The following is a 23,695-nucleotide window of genomic DNA, read 5'->3' as shown; positions in this document are numbered from 1 at the left end:
TGCCACTTTGTTTACATACTCATCTCATATGTATATACTGTACTCGATACCATCTACTGTATCTTGCCTATGCTGCTCTGTACCATCACTCATTCATATGTCTTTATGTACATATTCTTTATCCCCTTACACTGTGTATAAGACAGTAGTTTTGGAATTGTTAGTTAGATTACTTGTTGAAAACATGAATAGATTTAGCCTTTGTTTTGGTTTACTTGTTTGTCAATTAGTGTGGAGGGTGTAATAAATGTGGTCTGTTCTACGATAATTTTTTAGAAATCCAATCTGGCTTCTACTCGGGACGTTGTGTTCATCAAGGAAATGATGTAGTCTGCTATTTATAACACAGCAGAGAATTTTCCCCTAGTTGCTGTTAACACAAATTCCTCTAATTATTTGGGTCAAATTTGTCTCTGTTTTTATAGATTGGTGTGATCTCCAAATATCGGGGAAAATACCTGCAGTGAGGGTAATGTTGAAGAGTTTGAGTATAGCCAATTTGAATTTAAAATACCATCAGCACCACAGGCCTTTTTGGGTTTGAGAGTGCATTGTTTTTCCAATAATTCTTCTTCTGTTATTGGGGTATCCACACGATTCTGATAGTCTTTGACTACTGATTCAAGGATTTTTTTGGAATATATTTTTTTTGTTCTGGGCTCTTTCCTATATTGCTGTAGAGGTTTGCAAAGGGATTTCTCCACATATCTCCATTTTTGGATTGCCAATTCCTCCTGAGGGAGTTTGTTTAATTTATTCCAATTCCGCTAGAAATGGTTTGATTATATGGATTCCTCAATTACATCCAGCTGTTTTCTAATGTGCTGTTATTTTTTGTTCTTAGGGTGTGTTTGTATTGCTTCAGTGTTTCCCCATATTGAAGGCATACATTTTTGTTGTCTGGTTCTCTGTGTTTCTGAATAGATATTTTTCTCAATTACTTAGATGTTTGCAACCATTATCAAACCATTTTTCAGTATCTGTTATTTCTGGTTTGCTCTTATGCTTCTTTAGATTAGCCAAGGAGGCTAATTTGTCAAATATAAAGTTTATGTTCCAAATGGCGAAATGGCTGGGGGGTCCAGGGTGCTGGTCCGGGTTTTGTCTCAGTGATCTCAGCGGGGTGGAGATTGCTCCTCTGTTCCTGGGTGGCGAGGTTCGGGCTGCGGTTTAAAGCGATGTCCTTGAGTCTTGGCAAGGATGGGGACTGTCTCCCTGTACAGGTGAACATGGTCATAGAGACAGTCCAGATCGAGGGTGGGATGGTGGGCCAGGTGTACAATAGGTCGCAGGGCACAGTCGTTTATTCTTTGGATTGTGGCAGGGTGGAAGTCCTTCCTCTGTAGAAGGGTTGACAGCGCGATTCTTGAGTTGGGAAAGATTGCGGAGGCCTTCTCGATCACTCCCCGTAGTGAAGTCGACACCCTCTTCTGCTGAATACGCAGGTCGTTGCTTCCGGTGTGTATGGTTATGTGGCTTGGCGACCCGAGATGGGCCTTATCAAGCAGCTCCATGGCACTCTGCGTTGTTGGACACCACACCTTTCTCGTTTTGTGTTTAGGGAAAAGTTTCTTCTCCTGAACTAACTTCCCATTTGAGTCCATCAACATGACGATGTCAGCAAATATTTCTTCAGGACTGGAGGGGGCAGAGGGGGGGCTGGTGGGTGTTGGAGCTGGGGTGTGGCTGGTCTGTGCCGGTGCCACTGTCAGTGGGAGGCTGTTCTGTGGGTTGGGGAGGAGGGGTGCAGCAGGCAGGTCTGGGGAAGCTTGGCTGGTTGAGCTGGGCTCCTCTGCTGTGTGAGGGCAGGTCATAGACCACTCTATCTGCTCCTGGAGCCAGTCATTCTGTTCTTTCTCTCCTGCAGCTCCTCTCTTAGTGTGGTCAGATTATTATTACTGCTCTGCCTGTATTTTTGGAGCTCTCTCACCTCCTTTGTTAGATCAGCCAGCTCTCTCTTGAGTCCGTCTCTCTCTTGCTCTGTCCGCACCTTGGTTAGGAGCTCCTCTAAGGTGTGGTTGTCTGTTGCTGTTGGCTCACGCTCTCCCTGAGCAGGACCACCTCCCCCTCCAGTCTGGTGAACTCATCCGTCATGGCAGCCATGGTGTTGAGGAGGACCACCTCCTCTTCCAGTCTGGTGAACTCATCCCTCATGGCAGCCATGGTGGTGAGGAGGACCACCTCCCCCTCCAGTCTGGTGAACTCATCCGTCATGGCAGCCATGGTGTTGAGGAGGACCACCTCCTCTTCCAGTCTGGTGAACTCATCCCTCATGGCAGCCATGGTGGTGAGGATGGGCCTGAGCCTGCTCTGCAGCCATGGTGGTGAGGAGGGTCTGAGTGAACTCATCCCTCTGGCAGCCTGGGGTGTGAACTCATCCCTCCACTATGGTGGGAAGAGAGGTCCTCCACTATGGTGGGAAGAGAGGTGCTGAATGTGCCTTTTTGGGTGGGGAGAGTAGGGGTGAGGGTGGTGCTGGTGGAGTTTGTCTTGTGGGAGGGCATGTCACTGGTGGTGTCCTTCTCTCTCTCTGCTCTCTCCTTAATGGTATGAAAGTCTGTTTCAAACAGCCTAATGTTACCTTGCACCATGACAGTCCCAGTCTTGTAGAGGTTGATTGTTATCATGGTGCTGTCAGGGTCGTCTGTCTCTTGATTTTCAGCTTCCACCCATTACAGATTCCCTCTTTCTTTATGGATGGGTAGTGAGAGCAGACTGCTGAGCTCCATACATTTGGCTGGTCAGTGAGGAAGATGAGATTACTCACGTCACTGTTTTTGTAGGTCTGAGGTCTGCGAAAAGGGTTTCTGGCTTCCCCTTTAGTAGTTTCTGTTTAAAAGCTTTCCTCGATGTGTCATTTTTGGCCTCTTTAGGATAGAGAATGGATTCAGCGCTGAGGGGGAGTGGGCACATGGTGCCTGTGGGCTCTGCTGCTGCTGCTCTGTCCTGCTGCCCCATTGCCATAGCAACCAGTTTGTCGGTCTGTTGCTAGCTAGCGCTAATTTAGCTCAAAAAACATTTTTAAAAAGAGTGACTAATCCTCACACACAAAAAAACAGAAGATATGTTTAAAGTTAGTCCGTGCTCCTTTCTGGTTTACTCACTCAGTTTGGTCATTTGATGTAGTTGTATTAACTCCCCTTGCTAGGTTTGTTCCTGCTCGTTTATTCTGGCTAGCTTGTTAGTCTGCTGGCTAGGTCTTTGATGTGTAGCCAGCTAGCTAGCTAGAGTCAAAACTTCTTACCTTGAGGCGCAAAGTTATTTTTTTCCTATTCTGATTGAATATGAGTTGTTGTTCATCACTTCTGGTCTGGAATTCTTTCTTGATTATAGTATCTCATTCTAAAAACCAAAAAATATGAAATATATCAGGAGCTCATGTTAAGCATGTCTCTTTCTCTCTCTTTCTCTCTCTTTCTCGCTCTTGACATTTAAGTGTCAGACAAGCACCAGTTCAAGAACGAGCCGGTGTTTTACCGTTTCCGCTACGATGACGGCACCTACAAGGCCAGGAGCGAGATGGAGGACATCATGTCAAAGGTATCTGTGTTGGTATCAATTCCATTTCAATTCAGTCAAATTGAATTGTCTGAATTTAAATCGAATTGACCCCAACCCTGTTAATATATCAAGATGAAAAACAGCAAAGCCATAAATAAACAGGCTTCTGAAAAGTAGTTGTGGGATGTTGGACTTGGGGAGGGCAAGAGCTGTTACGAGATCAGCGCTTTAAGTGATGTCTGAACACATCTGACTGACTCATGTTTTGTTGCGCAAACGATCACTTCCACCAGGTGTCTTTAGCCAACATCCTACAGCACTGCTTCTGCTTTTGAACTCTCAAGGGGAATCCTGACTTCTTCTTAAGTCAAATGTTCACTAAGTCATGCAGTGATGTCAATAGGAGACCAGGTCAAATTTGACTTAAGTTGAAGTTAGAATTTGCCCCTGATTTTGAGGGTTGCCTGTTGAGGATGCAGTGACTCAAAACTTGTTCTCTCTCTACTTCTTGTAGGGCGTGAGGCTTTACTGTCGTCTGCACAGCCTGTATACCCCTGTCGCCAAGTAGGTATCCCTCCTCCTCCCCTCCTACTCTTCCCCCATTTCTTCCTCCTCCCCTTTCCACCTCCGCCTCCCCCTACACCTCTTTCTCTGCCTACTCTGTTTCTTCCTTCTCCTCATCTCTCTTCTTCCCCCTGTCCATCTTGTCCCTCTTCACACACGCGCATACACACACACACACACACACACACACACACACACACACACACACACACACACACACACACTGTTTCGGTCCTACCGCCGCCTCTCCCTCTTGCTCTGGGGCATTGATTGGTGTTGCCAGGTTGTCTGTCTCATACTTAACAGAATGGGTTTGGGAAAATATCACACTGATAGAAATATGTAGGTCACCCTGTCATTATGTAACAATGTTGGACCCATTGGTTATTTACAATGCAGTTTAGTGAAAACTAATCTGCCAGTTCAGAATGCCAACCGTTGACTGGCAAGGTACAAGGTTTTAAGAACACAGATTTTGGTTTTCTAAAATGTTTAGTGTGATGACTGACCACAACCCCGAGGGTTGTATGGTTGTATAGAGGGTGCTACACTGTCGTTTAACATTTTGGTCAATTTGTCATCGTTCACATAGTAGTGCCTTGCGGAGACACTGTACTTAGTCACCACAGTGAGATTTATGAGCAAACACACTGTCGACGTTTTCCGCCCGTCACGTGGCAACCAACCAACCACATCCTTTCAGTGCTTCCTGAATCGCTTATTTCTTTTTCTTACAATAATGGCCTAGTTTAGATGGTAGGACTTGCCCCTAACTACCAAAACCGGCCTTCGAGTTGAAAAATAAATTCTCTCATTGAATGGCATGCTTTGAGCACTACCGAAAAGTGCTATTTGCAATGAATGAATGACAGACATTTTATTTTTGTGTCAAATCGGCAATTGGCAACCCATCCCTTTGGGGATTAATTGACACATAAACAGACATTATAATTCACTATGGTAATTAAATGATCATTAATCTTCCGGCTTTCTCTGCATTGCGCATCGCATAAAGAGAAAAATATATATTTAAAAAAAATATATATATATATATTTATCTTTTTTAATTTAATCTTTATTTAACTAGGTAAGTGAGTTAAGAACAAATTCTTATTTACAATGACGGCCTACACCGGCCAAACCCGGACGACTCTGGGCCAATTGTGCGCCGATCAATCACGGTCGGTTGTGATACAGCCTGGATTCGAACCAGGGTGTCTGTAGTGACACCTCTAGCATTGAGAGGCAGTGCCTTAGACCCCTGCACCACTAGTAAATAAGGTTATCCAAACAATAACTACAACCCTAGAGCAGTAAAATAATATCCATGCATATCCACACACACACACAGACCTAAACAAAAAAAATTCTGAATGGTTTGTCCTCGGGGTTTCACCTGCCAAATAAGTTCTGTTATACTTGTAGACATCATTCAAACAGTGTTTTCTATCCAAATCTACTAATAATATACATATCTTAGCTTCTGGGCCTGAGTAGCAGGCAGTTTACTTTGGACATGCTTTTCATCCGGACGTGAACATACTGCCCCCTATCCCAAAGAAGTTAACAAGAGATTTGTGGAGTGGTTGATACACTTAGGTTGGAGTCATTAACTAGTTTATGTAAACTTCTGACTTAAACTGTATTTGAATAGATTACCGGGCATAATACAAACAGTTGAAACCGTTATTCAGTACAATGCATCGTATTTAAGCCAATGCTATTTGTGATACAATTTTCTGGTTGTCCCGCCTTGGCCTTCCCATATAAAAAATTCCTAGAACCCTATCTTGAAAGTGTGATTATTTGCTTGAATGGGTGTTTTATGAAACCATATCCTTACTCGCCCATCTCCTTTTCACTTACAGAGATAGAGACTACCATTTAAAAACCTTCAAGTCTGTGTTGCCTGCCAGCAAACTTGTGGACTGGCTCTTGTCACAGGTACAGTGCACACACACACACACACACACACACACACACACACACACGCTCCCCACTGTGTCAACGAGGTGAAAACAACAAGTAAACAGGTGACACTCTCTTAATTGTGACTGCTTCATTCTGTTTCCAAGGGTGATTGTTCCACACGTGAGGAAGCGGTGACAATGGGGGTCGGACTGTGCAACAACGGCTTCATGCACCATGGTCAGTACAACACACACCAACGTCATGTGTTATAACTGACTGGAGGATATACTACAGGGATATTGCAGTACATTTTTCATCAGGCTCATGTTCCCCTGAGCAGATCGTCAGAGGGCCATAACATAATTTCATATAATTAATTTATGACAACACACGCTGCACTTCACTGGGGAATATACTGTACACACAATGCATTTACTACCATAATAAGGGCATGTTGGGTCTGCAAAACCACTTTTGTAGGAAGATTCTACTGCTTGGGATCAAGTGTTTCTCTGAGCAGGATATTTTTCCAGAGAACCTAATATACCTCTTGTTATAACGATTCGGTTATCAATGATGGTATAATCAAAACCATAACGTTTGACATTCACAATTTCTTCCTCATAGGTGTCAGTTGTCATGCACGTTCGGTTGTTTTCTTATAAACAATTAACACCTGGTATTGCATTGTCATATTTCTGTTTCATACTGTAACTGGCACTAGAAAGGTTTCCTATTCACATTGGAACGAATCCATACTTCCACTTTAGACAAATGTTCACTTAATCATGCATGGATGTCAATGGGAGACTTCCACGTAAATTGGAGTTAAGTGCAAATTCGGGATTTGCCCCATTTATGCCAGTCAGTAAATGTAGAAGGTCGTCCCACATCCATACATTTGAGTCAAGTCAGACGACCATAGACCACAGTCAGACATACACTGAACGGTCTACGTCATAGCATTGAACCATTGAGAGTCTTTTAAAGGTCTTCCCAGAACCCAAACATATCCCATAGCCTGGTCTGATTTAACTAGACATTCCTGTTCTTGGTAGCTATTTCCTCGGGAACGTCGAACACACTCAAACCAGCATAATATACTACATGTCCCGTGCGGACGGAGGCGTGCACATGTGCTGGCGGACGGAGGCGTGCGTGCGTGCTGGCTGGCGGACGGAGGTGTGCGTGCATGTGCTGGCGGACGGAGGCGTGCAGTGCTGGCTGGCGGACGAGGCGTGCATGTGCTGGCGGACGGAGGCGTGCGTGCATGGCTGGCGGACCGAGGCGTGCGTGCATGTGCGTGGGCGGACGGCGTGCGTGCGTGGCGTGCGGACAGGCGTGCTGCGTGCGGCGGCGGACCGAGGCGTGCGTGCGTGCGTGCTGGCTGGCGGACGGAGGCGTGCGTGCGTGCTGGCTGGCGGACCGAGGCGTGCGTGCTGGCTGGCTGGCTGGCGGACGGAGGCGTGCGTGCGTGCTGGCTGGCGGACGGAGGCGTGCGTGCGTGCTGGCGGACGGAGGCCGACGTAGGTGTGCGTGGCGTGCGTGGACAGATGGCGTGACACCTATGGCGGACCGAATGGCGTTATGTTTTGATTGCATTATTGTGCTGGCGTGGGCGGACGGAGGCGTGCGTGCGGCTGGCGACGGGGCGGACCGAGGCGTGCGTGGCTGGTGCGTGCGTGCATGCGTGCTGGCTGGCTGGTGGACGGAGGCGTGCGTGCGTGCTTGCTGGCTGGCGGACGGAGGCGTGCGTGCGTGCTGGCTGGCTGGCTGGCGGACGGAGGCGTGCGTGCGTGCTGGCTGGCGGACGGAGGCGTGCGTGCGTGCGCTGGCGGACGGAGGCGTGCGTGCGTGCGTGCTGGCTGGCGGACGGAGGCATGCGTGCGTGCTGGCTGGTGGACGGAGCGTGCGTGCGTGCTGGCGGACGGAGGTGTGCGTGCGTGCTGGCTGGCTGGCTGGCTGGCGGACGGAGGTGTGCGTGCGTGCTGGCTGGCTGGCGGAAAGAGGCGTGCGTGCGTGCTGGCTGGCGGAAAGAGGCGTGCGTGCGTGCTGGCTGGCTGGCGGACGGAGGCGTGCGTGCGTGCGTGCTGGTGGACGGAGGCGTGTGTGTGTGTGTGTGTGTGTGCGTGTGTGTGTGTGTGTGTGTGTGTGTGTGTGTGTGTGTGTGTGTGTGTGTGTGTGTGTGTGTGTGTGTGTGTGTGTGGTGGCGGACGGTGTGTGTGTGCGTGTGCGTGTGGCTGGCTGGCTGGTGGACGGAGGCGCGCGTGTGCGTGCTGGCTGGTGGACGGAGGCGTGCGTGCGTGCTGGCTGGCTGGCGGACGGCGTGCGTGCTGCGCGTGCGTGCTGGCTGGCTGGCGGACGGAGGCGTGCGTGCGTGCTGGCTGGCAGACGAGGCGTGCGTGCGTGCTGGCTGGCGGACGAGGCGTGCGCTGGCTGGCGGACGGACGGAGGCGTGCGAGCTGTGCGGGCAAACGGCTGGCGGATGGACGGAGGCGTGCGTGGACAGACGGCCAGCGTGCGGAGGAAGAAATTGTGAATGCGTGCGTGCATTATTGTGCTGGCTGGCGGACGGAGGCGCGTGCGCGGCGTGCGGATGGAAGGACGGAGGCGTGCGGCAGCGTGCGTGCCATGATTAACAGCTGGCGGAATGCGCCATCAATCCATGGGTTCTGGTTGGGGAAGATTTTAAGTCACCGTGGGTACAAAATCACCGATGCACTTGCTAATAAACTCGCTCACTGAATCAGTGTATAAATCAATGTTGTTGTTCGATGCTATCCGGAACATATCTCAGTCCACGTGATCGAAGCAATTTTGAAGCGTGGAATCAGACCAACGTTGAACAGACCCGAACATGGACGTTTCCTGTTTTAGTTTCTGTCTATGGGCTGGGAGCGACAAAATGGAATCGTGGTCAGATTTGCTGAAATGAGGGCGAGGGAGGGCTTTGTATGCATTGCGGGAATTAGAGTAGCAATGATTCAGAATTTTGCCAGTCATCAACATGTATTGATGACATCTTTACTAATGCTTCAGAAATATGCTTAAAAGCAGTATCCAGATTAATCGTATGTAGTGATCACAATATAGTAACCATCTAGGAAAACCAAAGTTCCAAAGGCTGGGCCTAATATAGTTTATAAGAGGTCATACAATAAGTTTTGCAGTGATTCATATGTTGATGTAAAGAATATCTGTTGGTCCGTGGTGTATAATGAGGAGCAACCAGACACTGCACTTGACACATTTATTAAATTGCTTATCCCAGTTACTAGTAAGCATGCAGACATTAAGAAAATTACTGTAAAAACTGTTAAATCCCTGTGGATTGATGAGGAATCGAAAAATGGTATGGTTGAAAGGGATGAGGCAAAAGGAATGGCAAGTAAAGTCTGGCTGCACAAACGATTGGATAACGTACTGCAAATTGAGAAATCATGTGACTAAACTAAATAAAAAGAAGACTACACTATGAAATGTAGATACATTACATAAGGAATGATAGTAAAAAGCTTTGGAGCACCTTCAATGACATTTGTGGAAAATACAGTGCCTTGCGAAAGTATTTGGACCCCTTGAACTTTGCGACCTTTTGCCACATTTCAGGCTTCAAACATAAAGATATAAAACTGTATTTATTTGTGAAGAATCAACAACAAGTAGGACACAATCATGAAGTGGAACGACATTTATTGGATATTTTAAACTTTTTTAACAATTCAAAAACTGAAAAATTGGGCGTGCAAAATTATTCAGCCCCCTTAAGTTAATACTTTGTAGCGCCACCTTTTGCTGCGATTACAGCTGTATGTCGCTTGGGGTATGTCTATCAGTTTTGCACATTGAGAGACTGAAATGTTTTCCCATTCCTCCTTGCAAAACAGCTTGAGCTCAGTGAGGTTTGATGGAGAGCATTTGTGAACAGCAGTTTTCAGTTCTTTCCACAGATTCTCAATTGGATTCAGGTCTGGACTTTGACTTGGCCATTCTAACACCTGGATATGTTTATTTTTTAATCATTCCATTGTAGATTTTGCTTTATGTTTTGGATCATTGTCTTGTTGGAAGACAAATCTCTGTCCCAGTCTCAGGTCTTTTGAAGACTCCATCAGGTTTTCTTCCAGAATGGTCCTGTATTTGGCTCCATCCATCTTCCCATCAATTTTAACCATCTTCCCTGTCCCTGTTGAAGAAAAGCAGGCCCAAACCATGATGCTGCCACCACCATGTTTGACAGTGGGGATGGCGTGTTCAGGGTGATGAGCTGTGTTGCTTTTATGCCAAACATATAACATTTTGCATTGTTGCCAAAAAGTTCAATTTTGGTTTCATCTGACCAGAGCACCTTCTTCCACATGTTTGGTGTGTCTCCCAGGTGGCTTGTGGCAAACTTTAAACGACACTTTTTATGGATATCTTTAAGAAATGGCTTTCTTCTTGCCACTCTTCCATAAAGGCCAGATTTGTGCAATATACGACTGATTGTTGTCCTATGGACAGAGTGTCCCACCTCAGCTGTAGATCTCTGCAGTTCATCCAGAGAGATCTTGGGCCTCTTGGCTGCATCTCTGATCAGTCTTCTCCTTGTATGAGCTGAAAGTTTAGAGGGATGGCCAGGTCTTGGTAGATTTGCAGTGGTCTGATACTCCTTCCATTTCAATATTATCACTTGCACAGTGCTCCTTGGGATGTTTAAAGCTTGGGAAATCTTTTTGTATCCAAATCCGGCTTTAAACTTCTTCACAACAGTATCTCGGACCTGCCTGGTGTGTTCCTTGTTCTTCATGATGCTCTCTGCGCTTTTAACGGACCTCTGAGACTATCACAGTGCAGGTGCATATATACGGAGACTTGATTACACACAGGTGGATTGTATTTATCATCATTAGTCATTTAGGTCAACATTGGATCATTCAGAGATCCTCACTGAACTTCTGGAGAGAGTTTGCTGCACTGAAAGTAAAGGGGCTGAATAATTTTGCACGCCCAATTTTTCAGTTTTTGATTTGTTAAAAAAGTTTGAAATATCCAATAAATGTTGTTCCACTTCATGATTGTGTCCCACTTGTTGTTGATTCTTCACAAAAAAATACAGTTTTATATCTTTATGTTTGAAGCCTGAAATGTGGCAAACGGTCACAAAGTTCAAGGGGGCCGAATACTTTTGCAAGGCACTGTAGGTCAACTCAGCTCCAACATTCATTGAACCAGGTGGCTCATTCTTTACAAAACCAACTGATATTGCTACAACTTAAATACTTTTTTCATTGGCAAGATTAGCAAATTTAGGCTTGACATGCCAGCAACAAACGCTTACACTACACATCCAAGTATATCTGACGAAATTATGAAAGACAAGACATGTCATTTTGAGTTTGTCTATCAACAATGACAAGTCACCAGGGTCTGACAACTTAGATGGAAAATTACTGAGGACAATGGCGGAAAATATTGCCACTCATATTTGCCATATCCTAAATATATCTTAAATGTCTGTCAGCTCAGACACCAATTCAGACACCCATGCATACCCCACAAGACACGCCACCAGAGGTCTCTTCACAGTCCCCAAGTCCAGAACTGACTATGGGAGGTGCACAGTACTACATGTAGCCATGACTACATGGAACTCTATTCCATATCAGGTAACTGATGCAAGCAGTAGAATCAAATAAAAATGAACAGATAAAAATACACCTTATAGAACAGCGGGGACTGTGAAGCAACACGAGCATAGGCACAGACACATGCATACACATACATTATAACATGCGCACTATACACACACGTGCATATGGATTTTGTGTTGTCGATATGTGGTAGTGGAGTATGAGCCTGAGGGCACATACCTGGTGTGTTGTGAATTTTGTAATGAATGTATTGGAATGTTTTCTAAATTGTATAAGTACCTTAATTTTGCCGGACCCCAGGAAGAGTAGCTGCTGCCTTGGGGATCCATAATAAATACAAATATAACCTAGGGAACATGGTGACGTTCCTTTTCAGACGCAGACTCCGGTTAAAGATGTATTCAAGTGAACCACATGTATCTTTAGTTCAACTCTTTGTCACAGTTCTGGAGAAGACCGAGTTCAAAGACGAGTCGCAGTTCTTTCGTTTCTACGCAGACGAGGAGATGGAGGGTACCAACTCCAAGAGCAAGCAGCTGCAGCGCAACGACTTTAAGCTCATCGAGAACATCCTGGTCAAGTCCCTAGTGGTGAGTGTAATTACAGTGGTTCCTCCTTTAAAAGTTGCGAGCTTACGCTGCAGGATTTAGAGGTAACTCGTGGTTTAGTATGGTATCCTGCCACTTCATTGCTCCAGACCACCACAAGGGGGAGTTAAGAGTACTGATTATGCTTTTGTGTCCTACTGTGTCTCTAACTGACAATGAATGGGCGACTTAAACCTAATTAGAAACTGATAATTGTGCACGACTTCAGTATTACTTACTAAAACTGTTACACTAAGGTTTTTATTATTTTATTTGTTAGGATTATTTTGCTCTTACTGTATTACTGTAGGCCACTCGTTGTACAGCGCCTGAGTGGCGCAATGGGCTATAAGCATAGCAGTGCAAGCTGTGTTGCTACGGATGCTGGTTCAATACCTGTGCTGGCCTTGACTGGGAGACCCATGAGATGGTTTTTGTTTTTTCTCCCCCTAAAATCTGAAATAAATCATTCAGAATAACAAACTGGCTTAATTTACACATTAGTAACAATGGCTCACCCCATTTTCAAGAATGGCCTTTTTCTCGCTCATTTTACATTATTTGAAAACAAAATCCTCTTCAAAATATTTAAGGGGCATTGCACTGATAATGGTGCTGACTAGGGAAATGTTCCCGCTGTTCTGTTCTTAGTATCAGTCTGTACGTTCAAACTAAAACAATGTAACTAATAGCATCTTTATGCTTTCATTAATAAAATAATGATACAAATACTATTTCAATATGCCGATGTTTATTTAGTTATGGATCCATTCCCCGTTGGGGAATTGAACCCCGGTCTTCCGTGTGCCTTGCCCGCATGACATCGGGATTCTTAAGCTAAGTAACCCAGTACTGTACTGCCGACCGTCACCTTGTGCAGCGCCATATTTTCCATTCCATCCTAATGTAAACCCAGAGGCTTTTTAGTTTTTTCTTGGAATAGAGAAACCATTATATTAATCAAATGAAATAAGCAAGTACCAGTCAAAAGTTAGAACACACCTACTCATTCCAGGATTTGTCTTTATCTTTACTCTTTTCTACATTGTAGAATAATAGTGAAGACGTCACAATTATGAAATAACACATGGAATCTGTTAAGAACAAATGATTTTTAACAAGGACAGCCTAACCCTTCCTCCACGTTGGGGAATTGAACCCTGGTGTCCTGCGTGCCTGCATTTCCATGTTTACTATAGTATGTATTGTAGGCTATGTTTACATGTCACACTGCACAGTAACCTAATAAACAAATGCAGGTGGCTTATCTTCTTTATTGCTTTATTATCCAAATGTAAAAGCATATACTGTACAGTACTGTATTTCTTCATCAGCATCTTTATGCTTTCGTTAATAAAATAATGATTAAAAATACTCTTTCAAAATGCAGATGTTGATTTAGTTATGGATCATAACGAATTACTATGGGAATAGATATCACTGATTTACAGAATTATTGGAGCAAAGTTGTCTAATGAAGGCAAACAAATAGCTTGTTACTCAAATACTCTTAAACACACATGGTCACGTACAGCATCATTATGGCTATTAGCATGGCTATTAGCATGGCTATATTTGGGCCTTAATTCAGATTACAATCGCTCACTGTCGTTTTTTTTTAAACGAAATTATCTCAAATATCGTTACTTTTTTAACAAAGCGATTTATTATTATTAATTAATTTAGAATTATATTAAAGCCCCTTAGGATCTGTGAGAATATCTAACGGAAAATGCCCCTTGGAGATTCATTTAGAATCCTCCGATCCTCTAAATGTAATTATTGGTGGAGAGTTATGTCATTGAAGAAAAATATTTTTAGATATACTGTAGGCCTACCATAGAAGAAATGAGTATTGGTCACACTACAATTAGGGTGTGGAAATGTTATGCCCTTTAGATATTAATTTAGAATCCTCCAATCCTATTATGCTGTAGCCCACTCCCGACCGTCACGTTGTACAGCGCAATATTTTCCATTCCAACACTGAGGGTTTCATTTTTCTCTGAATAGAAACACCGTAATATAAATTCAATTAATTAAGCCACATTTCATAAAGTCAGTCATACACCGTTATTCCAAAAAAGGTTTTAAATTCTCTAGTACAGACAATATTGAAGAATGTCAAATGCTTCTCAAAGTTGCCCTCTGGTGGTCAAACTAGCACTAACTTGCATTAATGTAAAAATGTCTGACAATTAAATAACGTGCCATTGAATGCTGCTGCTGCAGTATGACACAACTTTTAAAGGAGGAACCACTCGACACACACAAGAATCTACACAAATACACACACAAGAATGTATCCCCACACACATGAATGCACACACACACATGAACGCACGCACACGTACACGCACACATGAACGCACGCACACACACGTACACACACACACATGAACGCGCACACACACATGAATGCACGCACACTTACACGCACACACATGAACACACACACAAGCACATGAACACACACACACATGACTGTACACACACACACACACATTAATGTACACACACACATGAACGTACACACACTCACACAAGAATGCACACACGTCCATACACGAACGTACACACACACACACACATGAACGCACACACACACGCATGAACGCACACGCGCAAGCACATGAACGTACACACATGAACGTACACACATGGACGTACACACACATGAACGTACACACACACACACATGAACGTACAAACACATGAATGTACACACACACACACACACACACTCACACAAACATGCACACACGTCCACACACATGAACGCACACACACACACATACATGAACACACACACACACACTTGAACATACACACACACACACTTGAACGTACGCACACACACACACACACTTGAATGTACACACACACACTTGAACGTACACACACACGCGCACACACACACACACACACACATGAATGTACGTACACACACGCGCACACACACACACACACACACATGAACACACGCACACACACACACACATGAACGCACACACACACACACACACACACACACACACATGAACACACACACATACATGAACGCGCGCACACACACACACACACACACATGAACACACACACACACACATGAACGTACACACACACACACACATGAATGCAAATACACACACAAATGTACACATACACTCACATGAACACACACATGAACGCACACACACACACAAATGTACACACACATAAATGAGCACACACACACACACACATAAATAAGCACGAACACACCACACACACACACACGAATGTACACACACATAAATGAGCACATACACTTGTGTGAACGTAACAGCACTGTACATTTGTTACCAGTCAGTAATTCATTGAATGGTTTGTCCGCTGCTGTAACAATAAGCTGTCACACAGTGGTATTTAGAGGAGCAGGTTTTTTGACTTCCCCAGAAGTCTGGGCATGATCAGAAACAGCCATGTCCTTCACTCTGCAAGGCCCAAGTGTGTGTGTGCGTATGTTCGTGTGATGACTTTAACCACATCTGGCTGTGGGTATCAGAGAGCACTTGGAGACATCTCATCCCCTCAGTGTCTGATGCAGCTCAAAACATCTCCTTTGAAGATGAGACCGGGCTTTGAAGTCCAACTGATCCATTAATGGCAGATGTCTTTGGGAAATCAGCAGTGTGTGTAAGGAAGTCTCATAGGATGCGAGCATCAGGAAGAACAATTCAAACTAATGAGTTCAGTCGCTTTTGAGGAGTTGACAGTTTGCTCCTATTCAAACCGAACATTTGACAACATTAGTTCCGATAAAACGGTTAAGATATAAATATATTCCACAATATATATAAGGAAAATCAAGTATCAACACCCACAGACGGTCATGAGTTCTGTTGAAATGGATGTAATTATTTTCTCCATGGGAGTAAAGTCAGAAAGATGTTCCAAGAGAGGAGCCGTAACGTTACGTGTTTCCATTGCGTGAGCCGCAATTAGAATTGAATTAACCCCCCAACTGTGTGTGAAGATGGTAATTACGAATGGCTCTCCTATCCAATCAAATCTGATTCAAATCAAATGTTGTCACTAACAGTGAAATGCTTACTTATGGGGCCTTCCCAACAAATGCAGAGAGATAATTAAAAACAAGAATAAATACACAATGTGTAACAACAACTTCCCTATATATACACGGGATACAAGTATCGAGTCAATGTGCAGGGGTACGAAGTACAGTTGAAGTCGGAAGTTTACACACACCTTAGCCAAACACATTTAAACTCAGTTTTTCACAATTCCTGACATTTAATCCTAGTAAGAATTCCCTGTCTTCGGTCAGCTAGGATCACCACTTTTATTTTAAGAGTGTGAAATGTCAGAATAATAGTAGAGTGATTTATTTCAGCTTTTATTTCTTTCATCATATTCCCAGTGGGTCAGAAGTTTACATGCACTCAATTAGTATTTGGTAGCATTGCCTTTAAATTGTTTAACTTGGGTCAAATGTTTTGGGTAGCCTTCCACAAGCTTCCCACAATAAATTGGGTGAATTTTGGCCCATTCCTCGTGACAGAGCTGGTGTAACTGAGTCAGGTTTGTAGGCCTCCTTGCTCGCACACACTTTTTCAGTTCTGCCGACAAATTTTCTATACGATTGAGGTCAGGGCTTTGATGGCCACTCCAATATCTTGACTTTGTTGTTCTTAAGCTATTTTGCCAAAACTTTGGAAGTATGCTTGGTGTCATTGTCCATTTGGAAGACCCATTTGCGACCAAGATTTAACTTCCTGACTGATGTATTGATGTTGCTTCAATAGATCCACATAATTGTCCATCCTCATGATGCCTTTTATTTTGTGAAGTGCACCAGTCCCTCCTGCAGAAAAGCACCCCCACAACATGATGCTGCCACCCACGTGCTTCACGGTTAGGATGGTGTTCTTCGGCTTGCAAGCCAAAAAGTACGATCTTTGTCCCCGTGTGCCGTTGCAAACCATAGTTTGGCTTTTTTTTTGCCGGTTTTGGAGCAGTGGCTTCTTCCTTCCTGAGCAGCCTTACAGGTTATGTCGATATAGGACTCGTTTTACTGTGGATATAGATACTTTTGTACCTGTTTCCTCCAGCATCTTCACAAGGTCCTGAACTGCTGTTCTGGAATTGATTTGGGAGATGGAATGCATTTCCTTCCTGAGCGGTATGATGGCTACGTGGTCCCATGGTGTTTATACTTGCATACTATTGTTTGTACAGATGAACGTGGTACCTTCAGGCATTTGGAAATAGCTCCCAATAATGAACCAGACTTGTGAGGTCTACAATTTCTACAAGGTCTTGGCTGATTTCTTTTGATTTTCCCATGATGTCAAGCTGAGTTTGAAGGTAGGCCTTGAAATACATCCACAGGTACACCTCCTATTGATGTCAATTAGCCTATCAGAATCTTCTTAAGCCATGACATAATTTTCTGGAATTTTCCAAGCTGTTTAAAGGCACAGTCAATAAAAAGAATCTGTCTGTAAACAATTGTTGGGGAAATTACTTGTCATACACACAGTAGGTGTCCTAACCGACTTGCCAAAACTATAGTTTGTTAATAAGAAATGTGTGGAGAGGTGTATATATGCACATATAACTAGGAATAAACTGACTAGGCAACAGAATAGACAATAAACAGTAGCAGCAGCATATATGATGAGTCAAAAGAGTTTGTACAAAAAGGGTCCCAACAAATTGTGCTATTGTGTTTTTCTCACTTTTTTTGTAACTTAATTTGTACATCATGTTTCTGCCACCGTCTCATATGACTGAAAAGTGCTTCTAGATATTCAGGACAGCGATTTATCACCTTGGACTGGAAGAATACTTTTTCTTTAACGAGCCGGACACAAAGGATTTACTTCAGACATCTGACAAGGCCCTCATCCCCATCATTCGCAGGAGAAAGAGGCGGAGATATCAGGGACTTAGGTCTGGGTGCCTTGTAAGGATCCGACAGAGAGTGGGTAATCTGCCTTTACCATCGGTCGTATTAGCCAACGTACTATCATTGGATAATAAAATGGTCGACCTACGATCACCTTTATTTTCTACCAATGGGACATTAAAACTGTAATATCTTATGTTTCACTGAGTTGTGGCTGAATGACGACATGAATAGCATGCATCTGGCGGGCTTTACACTGTATCGGCAAGATAGAACAGCAGCCTCTGGTAAGACAAGGGTTCTGTGTATATTTGTAAACAACAGCTGGTGCATGAAATCTAATAGTAAGGAAGTCTTGAGGTTTTGCCCGCCTGAGGTAGAGCATCTCATGATAAGCTGTAGACCACACTATTTACCAAGAGATTTTTAATCTATATTCTTCATAGCTATCCATTTACCACCACGAACTGATCCTGGCACTAACACCGCACGCAATGAGCTGTGTAGGGCCATAAGCAAACAGGATAATGCTCATCCAAAGGCGGCGCTCCTACTGGCCGGGGACTTTAACCTCTTGATCTTAGCCATCCCGGATCCGAGATCGTGACTACACCCTCAGGCTCATTACCATAACGCAACATTAACCTGTTAGTCCTATAGGGGCAGTATTTCATTTTTGGATAAAAAGACGTGTCCGTTTTAAGCGCAATATTTTGTCACGAAAAGATGCTCGACTATGCTTGGAATTGATAGTTTTGGAAAGAAGACACTCTTACGTTTCCAGAACTGCGAAGATTTTCACTGTGAGTGCCCTAGAACAAATGCATCAGGCAAAACCAAGATGTTTGACCGACCAGGAAATGAACAGGATTTCTGAGGCTACATTTTCCATGATCGCCTTATATGGCTGTGAATGCGACAGGAATGAACGGACACTTTCTCTTGTTTCCCCAAGGTGTCTGCAGCATTGTGACGTATTTGTAGGCATATCATTGGAAGATGGACCATAAGAGACTACAATTGCCAAGTGTCCCGCACGGTGTCTGCGTGGAAATTGGTGCGCAAAAGTCAGCTACCAGTATTTTTCCATCCGAATCAGAGAAGAATGCAGGCTTCCAGGGACGGCATTTCAATGAAGAGATATATGACAAAACACCTTGACGATTGATTCAAACAACGTTTTCCATGTTTCAGTCGATATTATGGAGTTAATTCGGAAAAAAAGTTCGACGTGTAGGTGACTGAATTTTCGGTTAGTTTCGGTAGCCAAATGCATAGTAACAAACGGAACGTTGTGTCCTACACAAGAATCTTTCAGGAAAAACTGGACATCTGCTATGTAACTGAGTCTCCTCATTGAAACATCTGAAGTTCTTCAAAGGTAAATTATTTTATTTGATCCCTTTGCTGGTTTTTGTGAATATGTTGCGTGCTAAATGCTAACGCTAAATGCTAAGCTAGCTATCACCACTCTTACACAAATTATTGATTTTCTCTGGTTCTAAAGCATATTTTGAAAATCTGAGACGACAGGATTGTTAAGAAAAGGATAAGCTTGAGAGCAGGCATATTTATTTAATTTCATTTGCGATTTTTAGAAATTGCTAACGTTGCGTTATGGTAATGAGCTTGAGGCTGTAGTAACGCGACCGCATGCGGGATGGGGCGGACTATGAGGTTAACGATTTCTAAAAATCGCAAATGAAATGAAATAAATATGCCTGCTCTCAAGCTTAGCCTTTTCTTAACAACACTGTCATCTCTGATTTTCAAAATATGTTTTTGAACCATAGAAAATCAATCATTTGTGTAAGAGTATTGATAGCTAGCATACCATTTAGCGTAGCATTTAGCACGCAACATTTTCACAAAAACCAGAAAAGCAATCAAATAACGTAGCAGGATTACTATTGCAACAACACATCATCAGTAGGGTAAAACTAACCTGAGTGTGAAACTTCAATCAGTAATATGGGGTGGTGGGGGTTTAATTGTCCGAAATAATTTACCTTTGAAGAACTTTGAATGTTTTCAATGAGGAGACTCTCAGTTACATAGCAGATGTCCAGTTTTTCCTGAAAGATTCTTTGTGTAGGACAAATCGCTCCGTTTTGTACATCACATTTGGCTAACGAACCGAAAACTCAGGCACCAAAACGTCAAACTTTTTTCCGAATTACCTCCATAATGTCGACCGAAACATGGCAAACGTTGTTTGAATCAATCCTCAAGGTATTTTGTCACATATCTCTTCATTGATATGCCGTTCGTGGAAGCATTCTGTTCTAGGGCACTCACAGTGAATATCTTTGCAGTTCTGGAAACGTCAGTGTTTTCTTTCCAAATCTATCAATTCCATGCATAGTCAAGCATCTTTTTGGGACAAAATATTGCGCTTAAAACGGGCACGTCTTTTTATCCAAAAATGAAATACTGCCCCTAGAGTATCAAGAGGTTAATGCAGGGAAACAAATCTGGTTTACCTAATTTCTTCCAGGATGTTAAATGTACAACCAGAGGGGAAAAAAATCTTGGACCACCTTTACTCCACACACAGAGACTGGTACAAAGCCGTTCAGGGTCCTTCCTGTTCATTCCAGACAGTACATCTTGCCATGTGGTAGCAGAGAGAACAGTCTGACTTGGGTGGCTGGAGTATTTGACAATTAAAAAAAATATTTTTTTCCCAATTATTTTTCTCCCTTTTATTCTCCCCAATTTCATGGTATCCAATTGTTAGTAGTTACTGTTGTCTCATCGCTACAACCCTTGTACGGACTCATTGCGAGCTCACAGAACAGGGCTCCGGGCAGCCGAGCGGAAATGGAGGAAAACTCGCCTCCCTGCGGACCTGGCATCCTTTCGCTCCCTCCTCTCTACATTTTCCTCCTCTGTCTCTGCTGCTAAAGCCACTTTCTACCACTCTAAATTCCAAGCATCTGCCTCTAACCCTAGGAAGCTCTTTGCCACCTTCTCCTCCCTCCTGAATCCTCCTCCCCCCTCCTCCCTCTCTGCAGATGACTTCGTCAACCATTTTGAAAAGAAGGTCGACGACATCCGATCCTCGTTTGCTAAGTCAAACGACACCGCTGGTTCTGCTCACACTGCCCTACCCTGTGCTCTGACCTCTTTCTCCCTCTCTCTCCAGATGAAATCTCGCGTCTTGTGACGGCCGGCCGCCCAACAACCTGCCCGCTCGACCCTATCCCCTCCTCTCTTCTCCAGACCATTTCCGGAGACCTTCTCCCTTACCTCACCTCGCTCATCAACTCATCCCTGACCGCTGGCTACGTCCCTTCCGTCTTCAAGAGAGCGAGAGTTGCACCCTTCTGAAAAAACCTACACTCGATCCCTCCGATGTCAACAACTACAGACCAGTATCCCTTCTTTCTTTTCTCTCCAAAACTCTTGAACGTGCCGTCCTTGGCCAGCTCTCCCGCTATCTCTCTCAGAATGACCTTCTTGATCCAAATCAGTCAGGTTTCAAGACTAGTCATTCAACTGAGACTGCTCTTCTCTGTATCACGGAGGCGCTCCGCACTGCTAAAGCTAACTCTCTCTCCTCTGCTCTCATCCTTCTAGACCTATCGGCTGCCTTCGATACTGTGAACCATCAGATCCTCCTCTCCACCCTCTCCGAGTTGGGCATCTCCGGCGCGGCCCACGCTTGGATTGCGTCCTACCTGACAGGTCGCTCCTACCAGGTGGCGTGGCGAGAATCTGTCTCCTCACCACGCGCTCTCACCACTGGTGTCCCCCAGGGCTCTGTTCTAGGCCCTCTCCTATTCTCGCTATACACCAAGTCACTTGGCTCTGTCATAACCTCACATGGTCTCTCCTATCATTGCTATGCAGACGACACACAATTAATCTTCTCCTTTCCTCCTTCTGATGACCAGGTGGTGAATCGCATCTCTGCATGTCTGGCAGACATATCAGTGTGGATGACGGATCACCACCTCAAGCTGAACCTCGGCAAGACGGAGCTGCTCTTCCTCCCGGGGAAGGACTGCCCGTTCCATGATCTCGCCATCACGGTTGACAACTCCATTGTGTCCTCCTCCCAGAGCGCTAAGAACCTTGGCGTGATCCTGGACAACACCCTGTCGTTCTCAACTAACATCAAGGCGGTGGCCCGTTCCTGTAGGTTCATGCTCTACAACATCCGCAGAGTACGACCCTGCCTCACACAGGAAGCGGCGCAGGTCCTAATCCAGGCACTTGTCATCTCCCGTCTGGATTACTGCAACTCGCTGTTGGCTGGGCTCCCTGCCTGTGCCATTAAACCCCTACAACTCATCCAGAACGCCGCAGCCCGTCTGGTGTTCAACCTTCCCAAGTTCACTCACGTCACCCCGCTCCTCCGCTCTCTCCACTGGCTTCCAGTTGAAGCTCGCATCCGCTACAAGACCATGGTGCTTGCCTACGGAGCTGTGAGGGGAACGGCACCTCAGTACCTCCAGGCTCTGATCAGGCCCTACACCCAAACAAGGGCACTGCGTTCATCCACCTCTGGCCTGCTCGCCTCCCTACCACTGAGGAAGTACAGTTCCCGCTCAGCCCAGTCAAAACTGTTCGCTGCTCTGGCTCCCCAATGGTGGAACACACTCCCTCACGACGCCAGGACAGCGGAGTCAATCACCACCTTCCGGAGACACCTGAAACCCCACCTCTTTAAGGAATACCTAGGATAGGATAAAGTAATCCTTCTCACCCCCCTTAAAAGATTTAGATGCACTATTGTAAAGTGGCTGTTCCACTGGATGTCATAAGGTGAATGCACCAATTTGTAAGTCGCTCTGGATAAGAGCGTCTGCTAAATGACTTAAATGTAATGTAAATGTAATGACTCAGGAGAGGCAAAGGTCGAGAGCCATGCGTCCTCCAAAACCCAACCAAGCCACACTTCTTAACACAGAGCTCATCCAACCCAGAGGCCAGCCGCACCAATGTGTCGGAGGAAACACTGTACACCTAGCGACCTGGTCAGCGCGCACTGCGCCCGGCCCGCCACAGGTGTCGCGTGAGGAGACAAGAATATCCCTGCCGGCAAAACCCTCCCTAACCCAGATGATGCTAGGGCAATTGTGAGTCGCCACATGGACCTCCCGGTCGCGGCCGGCTGCGACAGAGCCTGAGCTCGAGTATTTTACAATTTATAGTGACTCCTCTGACACTACCTTGTATAGAGGTCCTGGATGGCAGGGAGCTCAGCCCCAGTGATGTACTGGGCTGCACACACTACCCTCTGTAGCACCTTGCGGTTGGATGCCGAGCAGTTGTCATACCAAGCGGTGATGCAGCCAGTCAAGAAGCTCTTAATGGTGCAGCTGTAGAACATTTTGAGGATCTGAGGGCCCATTCCAAATCTTTTCATCCTCCTGAGGGGGAAGAGGCATTGTCGTTCCCTCTTCACAACTGTGTTGGTGTGTGTGGACCATGCTAATTCCTTAGTGATGTGGATACTGAGGAACAGGCCTACCACCGTTGTGTTGTCAGCAAACTTATTGATGGTGTTGGAGTCGTGCGTGGCCACGCAGTCATGGGTGAACAGGTATTACAGGAGGGGACTGAACATGCATACC

General features: G+C 44.9%; 1 protein-coding gene across 2 annotated transcripts in view; it reads left to right on the top strand.

Annotated features, from left to right (window-relative positions):
* Positions 1-23,695, top strand: part of LOC118360231 (phosphatidylinositol 3,4,5-trisphosphate-dependent Rac exchanger 1 protein-like) — a 135,144-nt gene that overhangs the window by 64,696 nt on the left and 46,753 nt on the right. For both annotated transcript variants that reach the window (XR_008083278.1, XM_052482564.1), the window contains exons 12-16: positions 3,437-3,540; positions 4,016-4,065; positions 5,934-6,009; positions 6,141-6,213; positions 12,054-12,199. Coding sequence is in view for 1 of the 2 variants with exons in the window: in XM_052482564.1 (XP_052338524.1) it covers positions 3,437-3,540; positions 4,016-4,065; positions 5,934-6,009; positions 6,141-6,213; positions 12,054-12,199 (449 nt within the window). In the remaining variant the exon portion in view is untranslated. The remainder of the gene's footprint in view (positions 1-3,436; positions 3,541-4,015; positions 4,066-5,933; positions 6,010-6,140; positions 6,214-12,053; positions 12,200-23,695) is intronic.

This window comes from Oncorhynchus keta, chromosome 27, assembly GCF_023373465.1.
Source record: "Oncorhynchus keta strain PuntledgeMale-10-30-2019 chromosome 27, Oket_V2, whole genome shotgun sequence".
NCBI lineage: Eukaryota > Metazoa > Chordata > Actinopteri > Salmoniformes > Salmonidae > Oncorhynchus > Oncorhynchus keta.
This window is presented reverse-complemented; position numbering and strand designations above follow the sequence as displayed.